The following is a 24,273-nucleotide window of genomic DNA, read 5'->3' on the forward strand; positions in this document are numbered from 1 at the left end:
GCATTACAATGAAATAAAATCGTAGTGTTTTTGTGTCTAGTGATGCATAAACTTAATTTCCCTCATGGGATAAATAAAGTAAATCATGCAATATCTCATTGATTGATTGATTGATTCATTCATTCATTCATCACATTATTTTAAAGGAAAAACAATGGTGAAATTTGTAAAATTTTAGCATACGCTGCATTCATGGACTACTAGAAATTTTTTCCTGAACAAACAACTAAAACAAAGACAGGAGTTTTAAAATGTGCACATGAAAAAAAATACCATAGTCGTGAACAAATACAATAAAAATCAACAATAAAATCTTAGATCTTGCTCAGTCGAGTTTCCTTTTAATCGTGTCCAGGGGATTTCTTCAAAGTCGTTATAATTACAACTGTTTAAATTGGGTTTGAAGGTAGCATAAGGTCACGCCCTTGCTTAGTTTTGATTGGCTTTCCTTTACCAGCCGTCGCTTCTTATTGGCTGCTGCCGGTCCATTGAACCCCTCCTCTACCTTTGTGGATTTCATGCGCTCCGGATGAAACCGTTTTATTGTTGTTCCCCCCGGCTCGCTGCAGTGAGCCCTTCCACCTCGTCCCACGTTTGAATACAACGGAGGACAATAGACTCCACGGAGGGAACTTTGGTGTCTGTATCGAACCGAGGGACAACTATTTAACCTGAATGGACTGGCAATACTTCACTGAAAAGCAACTAGAGGTTAAGAAAACGATCCATCACCGCGGAGCACTGTGTCGGGGACCGAGCGTTGTATGAGATCTACCCAGACATGGTTCACTGTCAGCCGGGATCGTCAAGGACACTACTACCGCTTCTTTGAACTTTTACAACCCAACACCGAGAAGGAGGCATCGGGGATAAGAGCTCGTCTTAGCCTGTTTATTAGACAGTAAAGGGGGTAAGGGAGTTTTAATTATGCCTGACCAAATCACAGTGTCTGAGTTTGTGGTGGAGACCAATGAGGACTACAAGTCACCCACCGCCTCCAACTTCACCACCAGGATGTCCCACTGCAGGAACACGGTGGCCGCACTGGAGGAGGTGAGTGCAACGGGTGGGAATGCAAATACACCTTTTTTCTTTATTGCAGCATTTCCCAACTGTATTGAGTCATAGCACTTATAAATTCAAAAAACAAACAAACAAAAATCTCTCTGTGCATCACTGAAGTTTAATTATCCTGTCTGTATACATTGTAGTCATAGATAGAAGTCAATATAAATATTTTTTGAACCAATTAAAAGGAATTGCATATTTTCCCTTACATTTTCAATACATGAAAATAAAATGAATAACATCCATTTTTATTGCATTTGGTAATTAATGTGCATCCATCAAAATGGTTATAAATGCAGACTTACTGTATTATATGAGTGAGTGTACGTTAACATTCAAACAAATGGATGCTTTGCATACACCTTTGGATCTGTAGTGACTTAACAAGATCAGTAAGTATATGCTGCTGCTGTCCATTTTTCAAATTGTTGCATTACACTGTGTGAGTGTGTGTACACAGACAAGCACATTTCCATGCAGGTTTTCTGAAGAAGGGCTTCCGTTTCCTTCCCCATCGGCGTCCTTCTCCTTTGCTAGAGTTTCCCGACTTTGTGTGCTCCACGACTTAGAGCCTCGCCCAGCCCCGGCGGTAAAAATAGAATTTCCCACATGAGCTGGTTGGCAGCCAGTGGTGTGTATATGTGTTAGTGTGTCTCTGCCTCTGGAAGATGTCAGGTGACCAGGGCCGGTTGATCACTTCCTGTCTGCAACTGTTTTACCTGTAAGCAAGCAAACTGCAGAGGAACCTCTGAGAAAGAAAACAGAATTGAGGCAATTCACTTTTAAGCCATTACGTTTTTTTAATTAGTACCATGACAATACTTTTTGCAAAATGCTAGTTACGGCGGCGGGCTGTCGGATAAACACCGATGCTCAAGCTGCACGGTGACAAAATATCACTTGAGCTGGCCTGTTTGCAGCTCAGCATTCAGTCCGACAAGTGTAACAAGTAGCAAAACCATAAGCGCCATTAATCCTTTAATGCTCACCTAACTGAGGTTGCTTCAGGTTGTGACGTCATGCTGGAAGGTAATTTGAATTTCAGTAGTTTCACAATTCCTTCCACCTTCCCATTGTGTAAACATTACCAAGAGAATAGACTTTTTTTTTTTTTTTTTTAAACGAAAGGCTAATCCACATCTGGGCTCTGTGTCAACAGCTTAAACTGTCTGAGCTTCTACACCTCGCTTTATTTTTACACCGACAGACACCTGCTCAGGCTGTCGGGCTCTCCGCTGACATCATCACCTGGCCACCATTGTTGCTGGTTTATGATGGTTACCTTTCTTGCACTCAGTTCAGCGTGTGAAATTTGTGGAGACCGACCAGTGGGTGCGTTTTGAATAGATTAAAAGACAGGTTTGTCGCTGTTGACTCTGCTCAACTGTTGTTCCGCTGACATTGACCTCAAGCTCAGCCGACACAAGGCTTTATTGTTAGCTGTTAGCTCGGTCTGCGGTGGTACACTTGGTGAACGATTCCATTTATTGTGGTTTGCTCTCCAAACAATCACAAATGCACATTTTTATCACTTATTGACTGTTTTCTTGATCGGAACTTTAAAGCAGTAATCTAAAGAAGATAATTGCGCTCAACTTAGTTCCAACCTTCTCGATTTAGCTTCCAAGAAGGCAAATCCTTTAAGTGATGACAATGCGTCTGTTTGCAGGTTTTTCTTGGGTTGCAATGTGCTAACAAAGGGGATTAATTGGTTTGCCTTGTGTGATTAATTCACAAATCTGTTGTACCAGATGGCTTGCAAACTTCCAGTTTGCTCCGAACGGACACGACCGAAGTTTTGCAGCAAATAGAGAGCAACTCGGACAGGAACTTATCTCTTATTTCGCTCCTTAATGTGTCAGAAAATGACACTAAACAGATCTCAGTCCGAAACAAGCGTAGTTCATAGAGCCCCTATATATGTGTGTTTGCACTCGTGTGTGTTGATGCTTGTAAAACCAGCATGGTAAAAACCAGTTCATCCATTAAAGAAGATGTCGACCCCCCCCCCCCTTTGTACTTCTGTAAAATTTTTCTATCTCCACTTTTTTCACAGATCTAAAAAATATGGATGGAAAAATGTTGTCTGAATAATTAGTGGTTGTGTATTGTTTGTCTTTACATGTAAAATTATCTGACCACACAAGTTCCATTAGAAGAAGTAGTTGTCAATATCCCCCCTCGAGGGTTGAGTTGACCTCCTTGTGAAGTATTGATCTTGGTTAAAATGCTCCTCGCTGACCTCTGGGAAGATTTGCTACAGTTACTTAATGTTGTCAGGCACAGCAACACCCAAAGTGATTTGTTCTCCAGCTGGCCATCATTTCATCCAGCAGAGCTTGCTTTCACAGCGGTATGCCAGCTATGCAAAGCTCAAACAAGTTGCCTCGCTGTTGATTTTGTAGCGGGACTACTGCGGAATACCTCTGGGAATCGGGGATGGTATTCCCAGCATCAATTAGGCAACTGCTGGCACTGACCGTGAATACCGTACCAGCCTTTCAGTTTCCAGATGATTGCATAGCACATAGCAACGTAATGAAGCTTGTTAAAAAGCAAGTAGCTTTCTATGAACTAAAGAGAGTTTATGAGCTCCTTCTGTATCCTTTTGTAACCACAATGAACCCACAATCGTGGTACCGCTCAATTTCCTAACTCGATTCTGGTCTCTTGTGATACCATCTTGCCAGCTGGCCACACTTAATATCTCTCGGCGCTACACGACTGTTATTGTAGCTCACCGCTAGCAGGTACTTAAACGTCTCATTCAACACGATCTGTTTTATAAGCTAATGTGATGACACGAGTGTTCCCTCGTACGTCTTGACCATGTGTTGGTTTGACATCTTGCGTTGTTTCAGGGATTTCTACAGCTCAGTTTCCTCCCCCCCTTTCAATGTTTGGCGGGAACGATAGCGGCCACGCTAAGAGTAGCAGCTGCCGTCTTCGAACAGGTGGCTCAGTGGAAAGTTTTAACAAGGATCCAGACACGTGGATTATCAATTGGCGGTGAAATCCTCATCTAATAGTCTTAGAGACACATGGATGGGATAGGATAGGATGGGATGGACGAGCACTCCCACATATTGCCTAAATGGTCAGTCGGTCCCAAGTGAGCAGATATGGCCAGTCTTGAGTACATCTCCTAAGAAGCTTAATGCTCCCTCTAATTGAAATGGGATTCGAGAAGGATTAGCACAGTGCTAGCGTCTGGCTTCGGACATACATATCCAACACCGTTGATAAATATCCCAAAAAAATAAGAATGTGGTTGTTCTCAGACTCATGATTTAGCTTACTTGGCTACTGGTTTTACACGTTTTTAATTCCTGTGGGGTTCTTGGTTTGAGATCAGCTCATACTGTGGAGTTGGCGTTATCATGCAGAGACAAACTATCAAGGCCTTCATTATGCGGATGCTTTCTCTGTGGCTCCTTCAGGGCCAGGGTAAAGGTTACCGTCTGGACCCAATCAGTGTAAAGCCACAATCTTAACCAGGGGTTTAGAAGAAAAGTTCAAACACTTGATTCAACCATGGTGAATGAGACTTGAGGGGCCAGGGGGGGTACTACCTACTTATTAGCCCAAAAAGAGGTTAGGGGTTGGACACTTGCGGCATTTGGTGGGGGTCAAAAGCATATGACACGCTCCTCATCCATCAGTCTGTCCTCTACCAGATTCTCCAAGACAACCTCTGTTGCTGGCTATTGTCCTCTGACAGGCCGGGCTTCTTCTTTAATGAACTCCACCATTGATTTGTCGTCCGCACCACTCGAGTGGGAGGGTGAGTCCTTATGTGTTGTTCTCCCGTAGTCACTTTCACTTTAAGATATGACCCACAATCTCTCTGGGGATCATTTTACCTTAAATTAAGGGAGTCGGAATGAATTTGTCACATTTGACATCAGACCAAAGAAATGTGATGTATAGGAAAGTAAAAATAATTGAAGATTTTAGCAATACGTTATCTTTATCATTACACCTCTGGACAAGAAACCTAAGAAGTTGAAATGAATGAACAGTACATTGTGGCACCTGGTCCACAGAATTATAAAATAATACAAAGTATCATCTGCATTTTCTGTTATGGCTTCACGATAAATGGCTTGCTTTGATATCAAATTCCACCGATGAATCCAGCTGTCACAAGATTATTGCTTTTCGGAGAAACCGAATCCATCAGCAAAGTTGCAATATTGGCGTGCTCCAGCCTTCTCCATTTTCTTCAGACTGTAACACTGCTTGATACCGCAGTCGATTAGAAACCGACAAGCAAGCCCGATTCCCCTTGTGATTCTCCCGAACGCTGTCACGCTCCATTTAATAGTGCGGTATGAGCTCCCGCTACTGCTCTGACACCGTGGGGTTGATGCATATGTTCATGCGAAAGAGCCAAAATGACTCTCCAAGGTGACATCCGCTGTTTCCCCTTCCAAAAAAAACCTTGGCACATTTCATCCCAACAAATATACTTTTATGAGTCTCCTGCTGCTTTATTACCTTTTTGAAATAGTACTCAAAGTATACAAGGTGCTATCAGGTCTCAGTCTTCTGGATCTCGCAATTTGGTTTGAAATATGCTCACCTTTGCTTAGAATGATGGAAAAGTTTTGATGGAAATACCTCAGTCTCCTGGGAAAACCAAACGAAACAAATGGCCCGCCCAGGTCCTTGTAAAATGCGAAACGTCTCAGCAGTGAACATGAAAGTTTGTTTTCTCTTTGCACTGCAACTGATGTTGACATCCTGCCGTGACTTTTGGCAGCTTGCGGCAGGGCCTGGAGCTACTGCTCACTTTATAGTGAACCATAAAGTACTACCAGAAGCTAAGTCAAACGTTTTCACTTTGGAGTTGTGCAGAAAGACCTTGACGGTGATGAATCCTCAAGTAGACAGAGGACAAAGGCTTCCTGGTTTCTACACAAATGTCTGAGAGACTCATGGACTAGCAGTCCTCAGACTTTCCAATGCCTTACCTGAGAACAGAACATGTTTGTAACAGCCTGGCTGTAACGTTGTCTCATCTCCTCAGATTTCTGCCCGCGGGATTCTTCCGGGCCGGCAAGGTGGAACTGTATATTTGACATATGTTTTGGATGAGTCATAGCTTTTCCGCAGGACGAACACTGCTGTGTTTACACTGACTGAACTGTGCAAAGCAGTTTTTCCTGACCAGGAGAACACAGGTGGAGAACAGCCACGCAGTGTCTGGCACATTTTAAGCAGTCCGTGTTTATATACTCCGCAACATCTTGACTTAAAAGTTACAAGATGTCTTCTCCAATAGGCACATCCAGCAAATAAATTGGATAATTAAATGCGAGACTGCTGCCTTCTCATTACCTGGTATCATCGACCTCACATGGGAGACTTTTTACTCATGACTGCCTTGGGTTAAGTTAGCGTTAGCCTTGTAAAGTATTGCTCTGTTTTGTAGTTTGTGTTTCTCCGAATCCAAAATGCCAACCAGGCCTTTGAGGAACGCATAAGACCATCTTGAATTACAGACATGTTGTCATCGCAAGGTACTTAAGTGGTACAAACAATGAGGCCGGGTGGCTTGTCTGCATGCAATCATCCAGGAATGTTTTCAGACAAACGGAGAGAAGAAGAACATCAGTTGAACAACTGGATGGAGCTGTTGTTGTCAATGATAGCTCATTGTAAAGCCTTGAATCAGCAAAAATATTTTACTATCATCTCCAAGACTGGAGTGGTAGGCCAGAGGCCAAATGTTAGCTAGTCATTATGTTGAGTGTTCAGACTTGGCAGAAGTTTACAATCAACTGAAATCTGTCCCTTAGATTGGATGCGGCTTGGAGATGAAGTCGTGATTTGCAATTCAGTTCGGTTACAACAGACTTAAGCAATCCCCAAATAGTTGTACAAGGGCCAAAATTTTCACTTGTCCCACTCATACCTTACTCACAAACTCAGGAAACTATGAGTAAATGGAGCTCCATGGCAACGGCCCTCATGACCCACTGTAGATGTCCCGCAACAGATGGTGCCTGATTATAATCAAAACGTTGATAGTCGTAATGATGTCAGGTATTATTTTGGTTGAGTCAGAGATTTTCAATTATCGCCCACAAGCTGCTTTCGAGGCAGTGATCGTCTTTTGTCAAGCAGCTTCTATCGTGTGAAGATTCTCCGATTTTTGGAAGCTTCCAAGGCGACGGAATTCCCCCGGGAATAGTTTCTGGGTTAAAACCAGCTAATTTTAGATCGGAGGCCCGCGTTCCAAACAAGAGGGCCGAGTCACTTCCCTCAAGCCTGCAGAGTGCAAACAGCCATTGATTCTTTCGCTTTGGGAGACTTTGCCTGAGAGAATTTGCCTCCTGGCTGAATCTGTGAGCGACCGTGTGTTACAGCTTGGAATGGTCAAATTGATTCAGAGGGTGATTACACTCTGTTGCGGTCAAATAGAGGTTAAGCTGGCCCATCAGCTAACTGATAGATGGAGCTTCTTAGCTAATACGTGACATTTGAGGTTATGAGGTAATTGGTCCACAAAAGCAGCTCTTAAGGTTAAATGGGGATTTTTTTTTTTTTTTGCCAATACGGATTTAAAGCCTTCACATATTTTTCAATTTGCAGTATCTGTCTTTATTGTATACATTAAATTTAATGATTGTATTTGTCTGTTGTATTGCTCAGACTGAGGAAACAGATTTTAATGATTGGTTCTATGGTTATCGTCATCATTTTACTTTTCTGTACTTTTCCATACAAAAATAACAAGGAAAATTGGTTTGGCTCAGAAAGTTTTTTGTTTTTTTTTTGCTTTTGTACACTTGTGTGAAGTCTGAGATGGGGAATTTCTCTCTCACTGTGACAGATCGCAACTAATTGGATAATAACACATGACACAAATGAGTCATTTAACAGGCGCCTAAGGAAATAAAACCGCAGCTTATATATCCACAGATTATATATATGTAACCAGAATGTAGACATTTGGTGCTTTATTTTTTTTCCACCCATTTTCCATAGCGTCTCTTGTCTTCATTTTGATTGCGGGTGAGTTGGAGTCTATCCAAACTCTCTTTGGGTGAAAGGTGGGGGTACACGGCAAACACCTATAGACAAACCAGCAATATGAATGTGTGTGTGTGTGTACAGTGCTGTGCATACTGTTCCTGAATGGGAGTCATTGTGCCATTCTTGTATGCAAAGTGTCTGGAGCATCTGATACGTGTTAAGCAGATAGGGGGGGAGCAGGTTAGGTAAACATTGCTTTTTCCCGCTTGAGCAGACATACTTAATAAGGTCTCCTCAAAATCGGCCCGTTTCCTTCGAGGTACAGTGGCGTATTGTTTCAGCTGCTTTTATTGACTATACAATCATCAGCCATAATATTAGTGTGACCTGCACTCTATTTTGAATTGAAATGAGTTCTCACAAGAACTCTGTATTTCCAAATTTAGTAATGCTACTTGTGTTGTCATGTTGAAAGAATTTAACACCATTATGCTTATTTTGGTTCGCTCATTCAGGACGTTCTGGATATTCCAAACTACTGTTGTGGTAGCAGCTCACACATGAAGAAATTCACACAAGCACACATCCCATAAAATAAATACAATAACTGTGGGGAGCATGTCTATTTTTAGCGCTGCCTTGAATAATGCATTACTTTGCAGTCAGTGTAGATACACAGCACACAAAGTGGGCTCTCCGCATGCATGCAGAGTGCGAAGTTCTAAGAAGCAACACATAAATGTCAATCAATGTCATTTCCAGAAATCTCCACTATTAGTTTGTGTCTTTTTTATTTGAATGAAATCCTCCTTGTCCCACATTTTCTTCTTTGTATCCATTTCAGGCCTTAGATGTGGACCGGAGCGTTTTATACAAGATGAAAAAGTCGGTGAAGGCCATCTACACGTCTGGTTTGGGTGAGTTTTGTCATTTTTTATTTTTGGGGTTATGTTTGCTGTTACAGCCAATGTGCATCGGGGTCAAGCAGGGACAATAATGCACCCCGACAAGGTTTGATTCTGTAGTCCCAACACGTACATATTCCGCTTCAGACATTGGAACGTCTGTTCTGATTGGCTGAGTGTTTTCCAGCGTCTTTTGTGTGACCTGCCAGAGCCCCCGCTGATGGCGAGAAAGCCAGCGAGCCAGGGCGAGAGACATGCAAACAATGTGCTGAGCACATCTTTGGGTGAACACTGCGAGCTCTGTTGTGGTCCCCGCGACAGCTGTCTGATCCCGACTCTCAAAGGAACAGCTGGGAGGGCCGCCGAGGCGCGGGCGGACACACGGCTGCTTTCACCTCCCGTCACGTTATTAACACGCATCGCTGGAATTGCGTCTTTGTGCTGTGACAACTAAAAGGAGAAATCCCTGTGTCTACAGTAAAAACATGATTTAAGCCACTGGGCTGCTGGAATAGTTTAACCAACTGAGCCTCGGTATTAGAAAATCGATCTACTTGGACTCTTATTTGTTTATAATGCAAACAAGTCAGATCCATGAAACCCTGTGCGGCCATTTTTTTTTTTGTCTCCTCAAAGTTATAATATAAATATGCAGAGGCCTGTTTATGTAAACGCTATCTTGCTATGTTAGCATTAAAAGATGATAAAATTTTGGATGAGAAGTAAATCAATCCAGTATTATTAAAGCCAACATTCTGATAGTTCTTAAGTGCTTTACTACACATTTCTACAACGAGAACTAAACTATAACAGCTCACACTGGTGCAATGTACTTTAATTTAAAAAGTTAACTCAAAAGTGTTGAGATCAGGTCACACTTTATGTTTGACCCTTGGAGATTTTATTACGTGCGACTGAATGGAAACCAAATTTGTTGTGTTGCTGCTCACCGATGGCAAAAAAGCAAAAGGGAATAAAAAAAAAAAGTCTTTGTAGACCACACATATGGCAAAATGTTTAGTCAAACAAAGTCTTGACTTAACCTTGTGTCTCAAATTAGACTTCTCTGATGTGTTTTGCACTTACGAGTGACTCAGAAGCTTTCAGCTAATAAGATTGTGCATATCTGCCGAGCCACAGACATGATGTGATACAGCTCCATCTATAAAACTGCACCGATGTTGTCTGCTTTGTGTCTGTGTGTGTTTGTGTGAGTCACGGCCGCGTCGCTCCAGGTGTGTTTTAGTGCTCACCTTTGCATTTTAACACTCCTCCTCTTTCTTTGAAGCGCTAACCTCCAGTGCCTTACAAGCAGACATACACGTCATATTTCCTTGTGATGGTTGTCATGGCAACATCCCCCCCTCATCCCCCCCCCCCCCCCCGAGCGCCTTCCCAAGCTCTGCTGCTGTCCTGATTATATTAAATGTTCCCCTTTTCATCCAAGATAGCTAAGGTGCTCCAATGGAAGATTCAGAATTTGTGTATTTTTAGGGTTTTGTTATAAATCAATCAACATTTAGATTTGGTGGTGTGCCATAAGATTTATTTTTTGTCTGTCAACGCTGACCTGAATATGTGTGTGTGTGTTTTTTTTTTTTTATTCAGCTCACGTTGAGAATGAGGAGCAGTACACTCAGGCCTTGGAAAAGTTTGGAGAAAATTGTGTGTATAGAGACGATCCCGATTTGGGCTCGGCGTTCCTCAAGTTCTCCGTCTTCACCAAGGAGCTCACTGCGCTCTTCAAAAACCTGGTAAGTAAAATCCACTGGGGTTAGAATTTCCATTTTGGCCATAATTGTCTCAAATGCCTGAAGGCACACACTGAACACTGTGTGTCATCTAGTTCCAGAACATGAACAACATCATCACCTTTCCTCTGGACAGCCTGCTGAAAGGAGACCTGAAAGGAGTCAAAGGGGTAAGTCAGCTACTGGTGTCACTTTACAAGCAAACTTTTATGAATGGGAAGGATGACAAGCTGGGAGGATTTTTTGCCGAATCAGCAACAAAACTAAAATCACAAAGGCAAAGTCAGTTCTCCCATATTTACTCGTTGCTGCATAACACTTGTTACTTGTGACCTCGTGACCTTTTACTCCTTGTCTTTGGTTAGCGGCTGGCGCTACAGTGACAATATGATGAGATTAAGTCAGCTCCAATGAGGCTGGTAGCTATGGAAACGTGGCCCCGTGACCTCTAGCCGCACGGTCCGTCTCGCTATCTCAGAACTGTTTGCCTCTCCTTGTTCTTTTTTGTCAATGTTTTCTCCAAGCGTCTGACATGGCTTCCTGTCATTGTTCTCACAACCCTGCACCACTAGCCCCCCCCTCCCCCTTAAAAAATAAAAAAATCCACACCATTTCTACTCGTAATGCTTCACCACTTATAGTTTTTTTTTTAATAATTCAGTGCAATGGAGTTTCTGCCCGTCAACTTATTGCTCAAGACAATATTCAGAAGTTTCTTATTCCCGTATTCCCAGCCCTCTTCTCACCTTCATCATCTTCTTCCTCCTCCTCCATTATCGCTCTGTATGGCTTTCCCACGAGACCGACCTGTCAGCAGATGGGGATGCGGCGTCGTGTCCAGACTCGCTTGACAAGCCGCCGAAGCCATAGGGAGAAAAACACAAAGTAACAACTCGACTTGAACGTCACGAAAGAAGGACTGGGGGAAAAAAAAAAAAAAAAAAGTCGAGAGCTCGGTGTAATAAATGTCACTCATGGAGGTATTCAATGTAGAGAAAAGCCACGCAATTTAATTTTATTAAACTCTAATTTTATCTGTTCATCATAGAGAACAACAAGTGTTTTCAAAAATTCAAAAAGTACTGAAAAAAAATAAGGCTCTGTAGAGTAACTTGCAAATTAAAGCAGGAAGTTTTGGACTTCCCAGTTTTGTGGAATGCAGGATTAATTTCCTGCTGGTTAATGTTTTCCACAAACATGTCAATACTCCCCCACTACTCTCGTCAGTAATAATACCAATGCCTTGCTAGTGACTAATTTAGCAACCTTTCTAGCTTTTGGCTCAGCAAAGAAAACAAATATTCCACGTCATCTTTTCTCCTTTGGCCACCCAAGACAATCTGGACTTTGTTTGGGTTAGCTCCCGCTCCTACAAAAATGACCACGCATGAGTTCCCGCAGGACCTGCTGGTGTCCCTCTTAAAGATAAACAAGCTTAATACACTCCCAGGCAGCGGAAAATGAAAAGTGCTGAGTCTAATAGTCAGTTGTGCAAACGGGAGGGATTTTCAAAGTGGACGCCAGCATGATGTCATGCCATCCCGTGCTTTGGATGGCCACTGTAGCATCATCTGTGTTTGCACAAGTAAGACGCGAGACGAGAAGGGCGTTAGTGGTTCTGAATGGAGTCCAGCTGAACCTCGTCTCGTTGTGGTCCGGCCGTTGGTGAACCACCCACTCTTGCTTACCGCTTGAGATTTTTAGATAAAAATGATTTGTCCATTTTTTGTATGGTTACTTTGTCTTGGCAAGATTGGACTATGACAGCTGAATTTGGGTGAAAGGCAGACTACACCCTTGGCATGTTGCCAGCGGGGGGTGCTTGTGATTCGGCGGGAATTGATCCCACGCCAGCTGTACGGAAGTCAGAAATGTGAACCACTACACTGCCTTAGCTTGCACATCCTGTTTTTTTTAAAAAAATTTTTTTAAAGAACCTTGGTGCTCTTGTTGGATCTATTTGGAGTACTTTGTAGATGGACTCTTGCCCAAGTACAAAACCTGGTCTCCACTGGTGCTGACCTTGCTGCACATTCAGCATGGAAGTGGGAAAGATGGTAGATTTGCTAATGAAAGCATTTTTAAGGGCATGACACCATGTTCTAGCTTCGTTCCTGAATTCCAGCCAAAATGGGAACAAGGGTACTAAATGCTGCTTCTCCCAGAGGGACTATTGTGCCCCCGTCTTGGCCTTTTCTGCCAAGCCATGCCCACGTATGATATTTTTAGCACTTTCTGTTCTTCTCGTGTCTCCGGCTGTGATATTTCCTTCCATCTTGCCCCACTTTGCAGTTTTTTTTATCAGCTTCCCGTTGGCTCTAAACTTTGGTTTCCCGGCTACCCTTCAGATGTTCGGTGAGTGGCAGAGTGCTCTTAGATTTGGTTCAGTAGACCAAATCTGATCCCGGGGTTTGAGAAGTTGAGCATGCCACTCACTCCTCTGCAGCTTGGGGAAACCAAACAATGGCACTGCAACGTCAATCTAAAATCAGTTTGATATGGATCAAATTCTTCGGTAGTTTCATAATTCCGAATTGACTGTGATTGTGTCGACTTGCATCGGATCTAATCTGCCTTTAATCAGCACGGCAACAACGGGGATGCTGTTTAATCAAAAGTTGCTTAAAGCTCACCCTTGACAATGAGAAATCAGCGTTGCTTGTCATAGGCGTGACCCAAGGGGAATTTAATGTCCTCCAAACAATCGGGCCTCCCTGTGCCCTGCTGAGACAGCATCTATGCACGGAAGGGGATTCCCTTGTGTCGATTCTCATCGTCGCATACACATTGAATTTGCTCATTAGTCAGTATGGAAGCTCTCAGCGTGTCTGCTCAGTGGAATTCCTGTGTATGTCTGCATAGCCATGGTTGCTTTGTCTTTCACTATTCTTGATTCTAAATATTTTTAGGTTGACTAATCAGCATGGATCGACCAGTCTTGTATTTATTTTGTTTGTCAGAGTTACTGTAATTTTTTTGTATTTGTATCATCAACATAAATGTCTTTTTTTTTTTGCCACACAGGATCTGAAAAAACCTTTTGACAAAGCCTGGAAGGACTACGAAACTAAAGTGTAAGATAGTTTTATCCAATTTGAAATGTTTCTTTTGAAATGTGTCTCTCCCTTGCTTTAACACCCCCATTGTGATTTTCTCTCACTTTAACAATACTGTAAATAACCTCTGCCCGCATGCCTCCCCCCCTCCCCTCACTGAAAAGTCTTGTGCATGCAAAAAGATGTTTATAGCTTTTGATATATATCTTACAAGCTGCAAAGGACATTCTTTACTGAAAGGGTAATACTGCACATCTCTCCAAAACTTTTCCAATGAGACAATCTGGTCTTGGTGCCAACATCAAGTATTCAGCCTGATGCTGCATGGCATTAGTCCACCATCAGTAAGGTCAAGTTGGAATGGAAGTGAATGGATTCTCGTTATCAGTTGAACAAGCAGTGTCTTGGCTTGTGGCCAAACAGCCTGGCAACCGTGTTTCGGGATTAGCCATCATGATTTTGTAAAACACGGTCATAGCTGAGGACGCATGTGCGTAATCCTGTCAAAGGAAGCCTCCCATGTGACAGGTAAAGCAGCTGCTGATGTTCAGACAGAAGCTGAAAAGTAGTGATATGATTTTTTTTCTTCGTTAGCATTGCTCGGACGTGCTGCAATATTTCTCCGATTGGCGATCCAAAGCTGCTTTTATTGATTTTTTTGCAAAAGAATTGCATGGAAATGGAGCCACCCCTCCATTTTGTGGTCCAGTTATATTTCAGTCATTGCCTGCAGAAGTGCGCCCCATTGTTGGTCTTTGTGTAAAATCACTTCCAGAATTGCCAAGATGCTCTTGCACCCCTCACTTGCTTGCCCTCAAAAAAGTAGTTGTGATATTTCACAAAGACCTATTTATGGTGGGGGTTGAGGTTCCTCAAGTTCACCACCTGCAATGTTCTTTGGCAGCACCAAGATAGAGAAGGAGAAGAAGGAGCACGCGAGGCAACACGGCATGATCAGGACGGAGATTAGCGGGGCGGAAATTGCCGAGGAGATGGAGAAGGAGAGGCGATTCTTTCAGCTGCAGATGTGTGAGGTTAGTTTCATTATCAATAAGCAATTTTAAAAAAAAAATGGCAAAGTGCCAAACATGTCATCGATGTTTGGGAAAATAACACCTTTTACCAGAAATGTCATTATTTGATAAATATTCCAATCCAGTACGTGTATTTTTTGGAATACGGATACTCGCTTCACATGTTTTATGATTGTAAAGTCGGAGCCGTTTTGATTTAAGTTTTACTTTCATGAACTTGAAGGATAACATTTTTACTTTCAAGTGAAGAAGATGAATTGAAGAGGGTGGGGGCGGGGTGAGAATAAATGTTCCCTCTGGCTGAACCTTTGCCTAAGTGGGGCCATCTTGACTCTTTTCACAGTATCTGCTCAAAGTCAATGAGATCAAAATCAAGAAGGGAGTGGACCTGTTGCAGAATCTCATCAAGTATTTCCATGCACAATGCAAGTAAGTAAATTCAATTTGGATTATTGCAATAACAATTCCACATGGATCTGACTGTTCTTCTGGTCCAGTTTTTTTCAGGATGGTCTCAAAGCTGTGGACAACTTGAAGCCTTCCATTGAAAAACTAGCTACAGATCTACACACAGTGAGAAATATTTTCTTAACACTTCATAAACTGCACTTCTTTCCTGCATTTTCATTTTCTATCATCTCATCTCCAGATTAAGCAGGTGCAGGATGAGGAACGCAAGCAGCTGACTCAGTTACGGGATGTTCTTAAAACGGCGCTACAAGTAGAGCAGAAGGAGGTAACACACACACTCACACGCGCTTAAATGTATTTTGCTGTGATCACTTTTTACATCTTGATCTTATCTGAAGTTTTCTCCTCTCTTTTACCGCCTCCTCAATTTGTGAAACAAGTCTAGAAGAGTAAGTGGATTAAAAAACAAAACATTCACTCTGTGTAGTTTCCTGTTTTTATTGTGGTGGCAGTTTTATTTTGGTGTATTATCCAATACTATAGTAGCTTTTTTAAAATTTATTTAAGTTGCAATTCTTTTGGCTCTGTGCATGTCTGCTGGTAAAAAAAATATATATATCAATACAATTGTATTAGTGTCATCACAGGCCTTGAGATATTTACAGCTTCCAGATTGTACCACTTGACAACATCCACTTGTCAATGTTGACATTGATTACAAATATAAAACAAAAAAGCTCCTATTATAGCCTTTGTGTGTGTGTTTTTCAGGAATCGCAGGTGCGGCAAAGCACTACTTATAGCTTACATCAGCCGCAAGGCAACAAAGAGCATGGCACTGAGCGCAGCGGCTATCTTTACAAGAGAAGTGATGGGTGGGTTGTTAAAAAAAAAAAAATCTAATAATTTCACTCATTCATTAAGGTGATCAGGTGAAAAATGCCATGTAACATGTTTTATCTGTCTGCTGATGAATGCGTGGTGCAGGTTGAGGAAAGTGTGGCAGAAGAGGAAATGCACAGCTAAGAATGGATACCTCACGATCCCACACAGCACGGTAAGAAAACCACCACGACCTCGGCAAAAACTTTTGTCGTCAATTCAGATTGATCTATTGATTTATTTTCCATCGTCCGTCTTGCAGGCAAACAGACCGCCAGCCAAACTCAATCTGCTCACCTGTCAGGTGAAGCACAATCCGGACGAGAAGAAGAGCTTTGACCTCATATCACGTAAAACCAGACTTTCTTTTTTTTCCCTTTTTTAATCCCTATTGTCGCCGTTCCCCATTTTTTTCCTTCCTGGTCTCAAATTGGTGTTCAAAGGAAGTAGAAGGTCACAGCTGGGAAGAAAGCAGGATGGGGTTGTTATTTTATTTTTACCTACAGCAAGGATGTTATCTTCTCATTGCTGCTTTAATGTTTTTGTAGAAAGGCCAATTAAAAAAGTACAACTCATTACAAAGCAGTTTATTTCTTTTTTCTTTTTAGACGACAGAACGTATCACTTTCAAGCTGAAGACGACCAGGACTGCCAAATGTAAGCGCCCGTTCCATCTTTTCTTGTTTACCTCCTTTAGCAATTGTACAGCTCCCATACTTCTTTTTATAACAAAGTCTGGCACTTTATTTTTATCTTCTACCCGGAGACTATTTACCCCACTTTCTCCTTTTGTTCCTTCTCACCTACTTTCTCCTCCTCCTCATCACTTCCCATGCAAATTTTCATTCCTCCTCCCTCCAGCTGGATCTCAGTGCTCCAGAACAGCAAGGAGGAGGCGCTGAACCAGGCTTTCAAAGGCGACCATCACGTCGGCGAGAACAACATCGTGCAGGAGTTGACCAAGGCCATCCTGTCTGAAGTGAAGAGGATGACAGGAAACGACGTGTGCTGTGATTGTGGAGCGCCCAGTAAGTGATGACAGTGGGAAATGACGGACAGCATATAAAATGGTATTTTGAAAATAAATATAAATAAATAAAAAATAATAATAATTAAATGTAATAATAAATGATATATATTTATTTAAATTAAATAATAAATAATAAATAATAAATAATAAATAATAAATAATAAATAATAAATAATAAATATATTTTTTAGAGTTTTACATTTTCTTGTTTTCTTTCCAGACCCGACGTGGCTGTCCACCAACTTGGGCATCCTCACATGTATCGAATGTTCCGGCATCCACCGGGAGCTGGGCGTCCACTACTCCAGGATTCAATCGCTCACTCTGGATGTACTCAGCACCTCCGAGCTCTTGGTAGGCATCCATAATTCTGGAATATTGTGGCAGGATGAAAGCATGCTTGCATTTTTTTGGGGGGGAGGTTAAAATCTGTTTGACTTAGCCTGTGGCTTTGGTCACATGACTCCTTGTCCATTGCGTGCCTGATTTAAGTGTCGAATCAATGCGACGCTACTCTAACTAACTGCATTCCACAGCTGGCCAAGAATGTGGGGAATGCAGTCTTCAATGAAATCATGGAAGCGGGTTTAAGTGCCGAAAACGCAGTGAAACCTAACCCCGCCAGTGACATGTAAGTCGCCGCCGTGCTTATACGCATGACCGACACCTCTAATGAGCTGACACTCGTCACCTTCCATCAGGCAGGCGAGGAAAGACTTCATCATCGCCAAGTACACCGAGAAACGTTTCGCCAGGAAGAAATGTCCCGACTCAGCTTCGCGACTCCACACGCTGTGCGACGCCGTCAAAGCTCGTGACATCGTTTCCCTCATTCAAGTTTACGCTGAGGGGGTGGACCTGATGGAACCCATACCGCTAGCTAATGGACATGTCAGTAACACCTAGTCACACTCACTGGTCACAAAATTAGGTCTAGGTCAAGCTGTGTCTTTTTTTAAGTGTTGATTTATGTCACGCTCAGTTTGTCTACTATGAAAGGTCTAATCTCTTGACGTTGTCCCTCAGGAGCAAGGAGAGACCGCCCTCCATCTGGCTGTCAGGCTGGTGGACAGGACCTCTCTTCACATCGTCGACTTCCTCACCCAGAACAGGTCAACAAAAAGTACACAAGAGAAAATCAGTTTTCTAAGAGTTCATTTGGCGAGCATTTATCCATGTGACATTTCAAAGGCTAATGTTGACATTAGCTGGTGGACAGATGTCTCGAAATTTGATCACGGGTACAGAAAGTCATATATTTTACTTCATCACAATAATTTTTTTTTGCTTTCTCTGCTTGCTTGCAGTTTAAATTTGGATAAGCAGACAGCCAAAGGCAGCACGGCGTTGCACTACTGTTGTCTGACTGACAACAGTGAATGTTTGAAGCTGCTTCTGAGGGGAAAAGCCTCCATAGACATCCGTAAGCAGAAAATAATTTTTTTCCTCTGTATTTATTGACACTTATTAGTATATATATATATATATATATTTTTTTTTTCAATTTGATTGATTTTTTTAATTGCTTTCATAATTATTATTGAATTTTTGATTTATGGCCACAATTTACTGACTCAGAAATCATCTCCTTGAGAAGTCCATATAAGGAGATCATGCAGATTTTTTTCTCCCACAAACACACATCTGTGCGGTTTAGTTCCCAAGAGTTTCGGCTCCATGGCGACTCTTTCTCACAACACTAATCTTTCCTCTGTTGTGGCCTGTCATCTGTAAAACACTGATAATGACGACAGAGAGGCAGAGGACTCAAGTGTGGGAAACGGGAAGTAAACCGGGTCGAGTTTTTGCTCTGTTATTGACTCCACGTTCATCCGATCCACCCTTTCAGCTAACGAGGCCGGGGAGACGCCGCTGGACATCGCTCGTAGACTCAAACACCATCAATGTGAAGAGCTGGTGAGCGAGCTCACTGCTTTTAAGATCTCACCCGCCACATGCACACTAATTCTTTACATATTTTAGTTGAACCAAGCCTTGGCAGGGAAATTCAACGCGCACGTCCACGTGGAGTACGAATGGTGCCTGCAGCATGAAGACTTGGATGAGAGTGATGAAGATCTCGATGAGAAGGTGACAGTAATCCCGGTTGATTGGAACATCTTTAAACACAAAATATTTTGTAGCATTGAGACCTCTTTGTGCTCTCCAGCCCAGCCCCCACCGCAGAGAAGAGCGTCCGGTCAGCTGTTACACACCAAGCACAAACTCCCACCTGGCTAAGGACAAGCAACGCTCCTATCTGCCAAATTTGGTCAACAACGAGACCTACGGCACCATCGTAAACAACAACCCACCTCAGCCCGGTCTGCCCGCCACCACCTCTGCGCCACCCCTACCCCCGAGAAACCTTGGTATATGAATTACAGTGTCTCTCTGTATTGCAGATTGCCCTCGTCATAAAAATGGTTTCTCTGTAATCCTTTTGGCCTGTTAATAACGGCCGTCTGACATCATGTCCGCATTTGGACGCCATATACGTTTTGCAGCAAGCCAATTTAATTTCTTAAAGGAAAGTCTGTGTGATTTTGTATGTGCTACTAAAAAGCGTAGCATAGCTCCACTGGGCAACCGCACGGTGACGCCGCCATCACAGACCCTCTTTAATAACGTTAGTGGTCTTCTGGAGTACCGCCAAGGAGCACGCCATTCCTCACTTTCACTCTCCCCCTATTAGTGTCCCTCTCAATTCCACTCACGTATAATCACGTTACTCTTCCTTCTTTTGACGAGCCTCCTCTTCTTCACTCGCAGTCCAGTTAGTGGGCCTCGGCGGGATGAATCAGCCCTCGTCGTCAGGCAGCTGGAAGCCAGCTTCCATAGACCTGGTTGGTCGGCAACGGTCGTCTTCGGATCCCCCCAACATGCACCCACCGGCGCCACCTGTTCGGCTCACCTCTACAGCAGCTAAGCATGACACAAGTTAGATATTATTAAATATTTATGAATCTTATTCTAAGCAGATCAGATAATGGATGAATGTATATTAAAAAGGTAATCAGAGCATCATTTACCAGAGCTTGAATATGCAAAGATAGTATGTGAAATAAAAGAGGTATCACTCTGTGCCACAGGTTCGGGCGCTTCTCCTGCAGGGAAGATTGACACAATGAATTTACACTCCAAGTCAAGTCAAGGATCTGCTGGATCTAGAAGCAGTCAACAAAAGTCGTCGGCAGGGTGAGGGCATAGGGGCTTTATTTTATTTCATTTCATTTAATTTCATTTCATTTTATTTTATTTTATTTTATTTTATTTTATTTTATTTTATTTTATTTTATTTTATATATTATTACTATATATTATTATTATTATTATATATTTTTATTTATTTTTATTTTACACTATGAGAAACATCTCTTACTACGATTTCCGTTCTTATGGCCTTGTTGCCGTTTGGCTTTCTGTTCTGCCTTCCATCCGTGAATCATTTATTTTCCTTCTGTTTTCCAGCAATGATAAAAGTTTCAACCGAACGCCAGCAAATCGGACAGCGTCTATCGAACGGCCAAGTGAGTAAACTGATAAAAACCAAAAAATAAAGACAAATAGGCCTTGTGTGTGCAGGAAAACTTGATTACTGAGCAGTCTGATTAAAAAGCTATACGTCAGTTGTTTCTCTACCCGAAGGCTTGATAGTTTAAGCTGTGGAAGCGTGCAAACCTTGTTGTCTTTCTGATATCATTTCCTCTTCCTGGTGCAGCTAAGGAAGTGCCAGTATGCCCCCAGAACTCCATAGGTCACGTTCTACCTCCAGCTCACCACTCCAGGAAGCCCTACACTGTAAGTTCATCCCTCTTTTTTCCTCGTTCACTAGCTTGCATCGACGTCTCACCATGTCCTCACCTTCTCAGAAGCACAGGCCGAAGCGAGTGAAGGCCATGTATAACTGTATGGCAGACAACCCAGACGAACTGACCTTCTCGGAGGGCGAGGTCATTGTGGTGGATGGGGAGGAAGACCAGGAGTGGTGGGTCAGTATCCCAAAATATGTTTGTGTCTTTCAATACTAGCAACACACAAATGCAGTGGAAATCGGATTTTAATACACAAATATTTGATCGAGTCTCAGTGAGTTTTTGCGGATGACATTACCGTTCATATGAAAATGATGGAAAGTGCAAAAGATAACATCTCCAAATGAGATCCTTTTTAATCATGTGCACTGTTTCCACGCTTTAATTAATTCGACAGTCTGTTCTTTGTTGGGGTTTAATTAGCAACAGCGTTCAGCAATTAACTGAATGTCTGTGTTTGAACAATAGCATCCGCTTATTTTCCGATGGAGAAAAAGAAGGCGTCTATTTGATTGGGGTATTTATTTGTTTAAATGGATAATGTAACCTGTGACTGATTAATACTCGGTATTTATCCGAGTCGAGGCCGCTATTTGGTGAAAATATGGTAATCGTCTTGTAAATGTACCCTCAAGACGATCCTTGGTCTCATTTCCACGGTAACCATGGTAGCGCCAGCAAAAAGCCATGAGCTCATCTTGAACCATGTCTCACACACAAAAGCCTCTTCCCGCTCACCCCCCCCCTCCCCTTTACCACCATTCCCGCTTCCTCTGCGGAGCCCCTTGTGTGAAAGTGAACCAGCTGCAGCCGTCCTCGCTGTCCCCCCCTCCCACACCCATAAGGGTCTCTAACATCCTCTCCCAGCATTTAGCATTGTTAGCGCCGCTATGTTTTCTTGGCCAGTGCACAAATATATTCTAGCTTTGTTGTTTTCAGGTATAGAAATGGAGCTTTTCAATGTCAAGGTAATGAGTGGTCACATCCTAGACGCCTTGTGAAGTAATGAATCTCCTTGTCAGCCATGAATATGAAACACATATTGTATTTTTCAGACTTAAGTTGCTTCAGAGTCAAAGTCACACCAGTCAAACATGATTTATGAAGAAGAAAAATAAAGTAAAAGCTGCGGGAGAAGACAAACTATGAAAAAAAGTGACTTATAGTCCGAAAAATACGGTGCTTCACCCAAAACCCTTCTAGCAAGTCCACAAAAAACCCATAAAAATTTCCAATTTAGCTCCAATAGGTGTGTGCTGTATGTATTCTGTATACTTGACATTAAATAGTTGCCCTCATGTGGAGGAATGTTTTGTTCTCATATTCCCTTGTGGCCTTTCCTTTCCAGCTGGGCCATATTGAAGGAGAACCGATGAGACGAGGAGCCTTCCCGGTCACCTTTGTACACTTCATCGTGGACTGAAATGTCACTGCAGGGGAGGTCAGCAAGTCCTAGTCTTGGTGACCGTGATGACATTCAATGTGTTTTTGAACCGCTTGCTGTTTGTGACTAGAACACAATTGAAATGATTGTAGTGAAGGACATCTCACAATAAATGCACTTTCCCTTGCCGCGCCGTCACACATGATGGAAGGTTGTGCACCACTCAATTCCTCCTCCTCCTTCGCCAGTCAGCAGGCCTTCACTGTACACAAGCAAATCAAAATCCATTTAGAGAGGAGGTTGGCATCACCTTGCCACTTTACAAACATGCCCAACGATGGCAGGAGGCTTCCCACTCGTACCATTTTGGGAGAGGGGAAAAAAAACAATTGTGTCACGCTTGCTCTGCCTTATAATAAAAAGTGAACAATAACACTTTATTTATTCGTCAAATGATGAGGCTTTATTTGGGTAATATATGTGCGTGTGCTCCACCTGTCATCTGCCTTATTAAGCAGTTAGGTAAATGTAAAAAATAGAAATGATTCATATGTGGACCCATTTTGAGTTTAAGTGCGTTCTTATTTGGTCAATGCATAGAGAATACTTTTGGAGAAAATGTTGAAATATGGGAAAAAGTTATTTTGTTCACTATATAATTAACCAAATGTAAATTTATTGTTTGCATAATTAAACATGACTCCGTTTATATTTTGCAATAATTACAAAGATCCTTTAGAATGCTGCAAAATTCTACTCAATGTCGGACTAATTTTCAAAATGCAGAAAAAAAACTCCACCAAAAATGTTCATTATTGTAATATATAACAACTTTGTTTTTTGAATCATTTACAGATACTCTGAATTTGGCCAGAATAAGAATACTTTTGAATGTACCTGTATGTATGCGCTCTTTCACAACCTGTTGCCATTCTGCCTTTACGTAGACTTTTCTTTGTGCGTTGACATTTCGATTGGCCCGCACAAGAAAAATGCACGCATAAGCGCCATTGACGCCAGTAGAATGTATGTGTTTGTGTTTTAGACATGTCAAACTAGTGGCTTTTTCAGCAACTAACATCCTCCTCCCTCCATTTGTACAGTTTTTTTCCATATTAACACAAGCATTTAATGTAATTAAAATGTGTTGCAGAGCAACTGTGTGTATACAAAAGTCAACGTTCTGATGTAGGAGAAGGCATTTAAAGCTGAGCCTTGCTGAGTGTCTAGGAAAATTGCAGCTAATATTCATGGTGTTTATTCTGACTATTATTATTAACTCACTGGAAACAGGATGTAATCTATACATGTGTACATAGGTGTGTTATTTAAATGTAAAGAGACTGTGGGTAACACAGCTGGACTTTAGTGAGTGTAAAAATAACATCTGTTGTCATGATTGACTCTGTATGTAAATGGGAAATTAAACTGGAATAAAATAATCAAAAGAGTGCCTTGTTGTTGCTTCTGGGAAGCGTGATTAAAGTGGCTCAATATGTGTAAATGGTCATTGATTGTAAGGCTTTTTTAAAAGCAAGGTGCCTGTTCTGTTCCATTAATGATGAGTCCACTCTCGGCTTGACTCCAGTGAGTGCAAGTATATCAAGTGTCCTGCACTTTATTATCTCCTGGCAGCTTCCATCTTCTTTTCCACTTTGCAGGTGAGAGGCATCACAGAACCAAGGAGCCATGTGACTGATACACTGCTTTATTTAAAGCCTGTTAATCATGTTTGTTCCTGAAAAAAAAGCAAGACTAAGTTTGTGGATAGCTATGGTAAGTTAAATAGCTCCAAAGTGCTTTTATCACGCATTCTATGCTGTGTATTAGAATTATCTGAAGTATTACAATGAATGAGCAACACAAAGTAAATAGTAAGATGAGATTTATTTTTGTATGTTAATTAGAACTAACCTCTCTGGTTGACTAAAATTTTATTTATTTTATTCAAGT

General features: G+C 42.0%; 1 protein-coding gene across 1 annotated transcript; it reads left to right on the forward strand.

Annotated features, from left to right (window-relative positions):
- Positions 1-521: 521 nt before the first annotated feature.
- Positions 522-23,773, forward strand: asap2a (ArfGAP with SH3 domain, ankyrin repeat and PH domain 2a). Its single transcript, XM_088400900.1, has 28 exons — positions 522-1,053; positions 8,897-8,969; positions 10,566-10,711; positions 10,804-10,878; positions 13,733-13,782; positions 14,669-14,798; positions 15,142-15,227; positions 15,296-15,371; positions 15,448-15,534; positions 15,981-16,084; positions 16,197-16,266; positions 16,354-16,441; positions 16,700-16,748; positions 16,953-17,119; positions 17,342-17,475; positions 17,658-17,752; positions 17,823-18,012; positions 18,148-18,233; positions 18,429-18,544; positions 18,971-19,038; positions 19,105-19,212; positions 19,292-19,493; positions 19,894-20,061; positions 20,214-20,319; positions 20,593-20,651; positions 20,843-20,922; positions 20,994-21,113; positions 22,285-23,773. Exons 1-28 carry the CDS (start codon positions 928-930, stop codon positions 22,357-22,359), a joined length of 2,934 nt encoding a protein of 977 aa, XP_088257026.1. The 5' UTR covers positions 522-927; the 3' UTR covers positions 22,360-23,773.
- Positions 23,774-24,273: the final 500 nt, after the last annotated feature.

This window comes from Syngnathus floridae, chromosome 16 (assembly GCF_059516105.1).
Source record: "Syngnathus floridae isolate MCC-2025c chromosome 16, RoL_Sflo_1.0, whole genome shotgun sequence".
NCBI lineage: Eukaryota > Metazoa > Chordata > Actinopteri > Syngnathiformes > Syngnathidae > Syngnathus > Syngnathus floridae.

What these genes read in the sequence shown, in the direction of transcription:
- asap2a (XM_088400900.1), top strand. Translation starts at nt 928, where the DNA reads ATGCCTGACCAAATCACAGTGTCTGAGTTTGTGGTGGAGACCAATGAG. An exon ending in TCAGCACCTCCGAGCTCTTG is followed by an intron (nt 17,476 to 17,657) that starts GTAGGCATCCAT and finishes TGCATTCCACAG; the next exon opens with CTGGCCAAGAATGTGGGGAA. An exon ending in AGCAGCTAAGCATGACACAA is followed by an intron (nt 20,062 to 20,213) that starts GTTAGATATTAT and finishes TCTGTGCCACAG; the next exon opens with GTTCGGGCGCTTCTCCTGCA.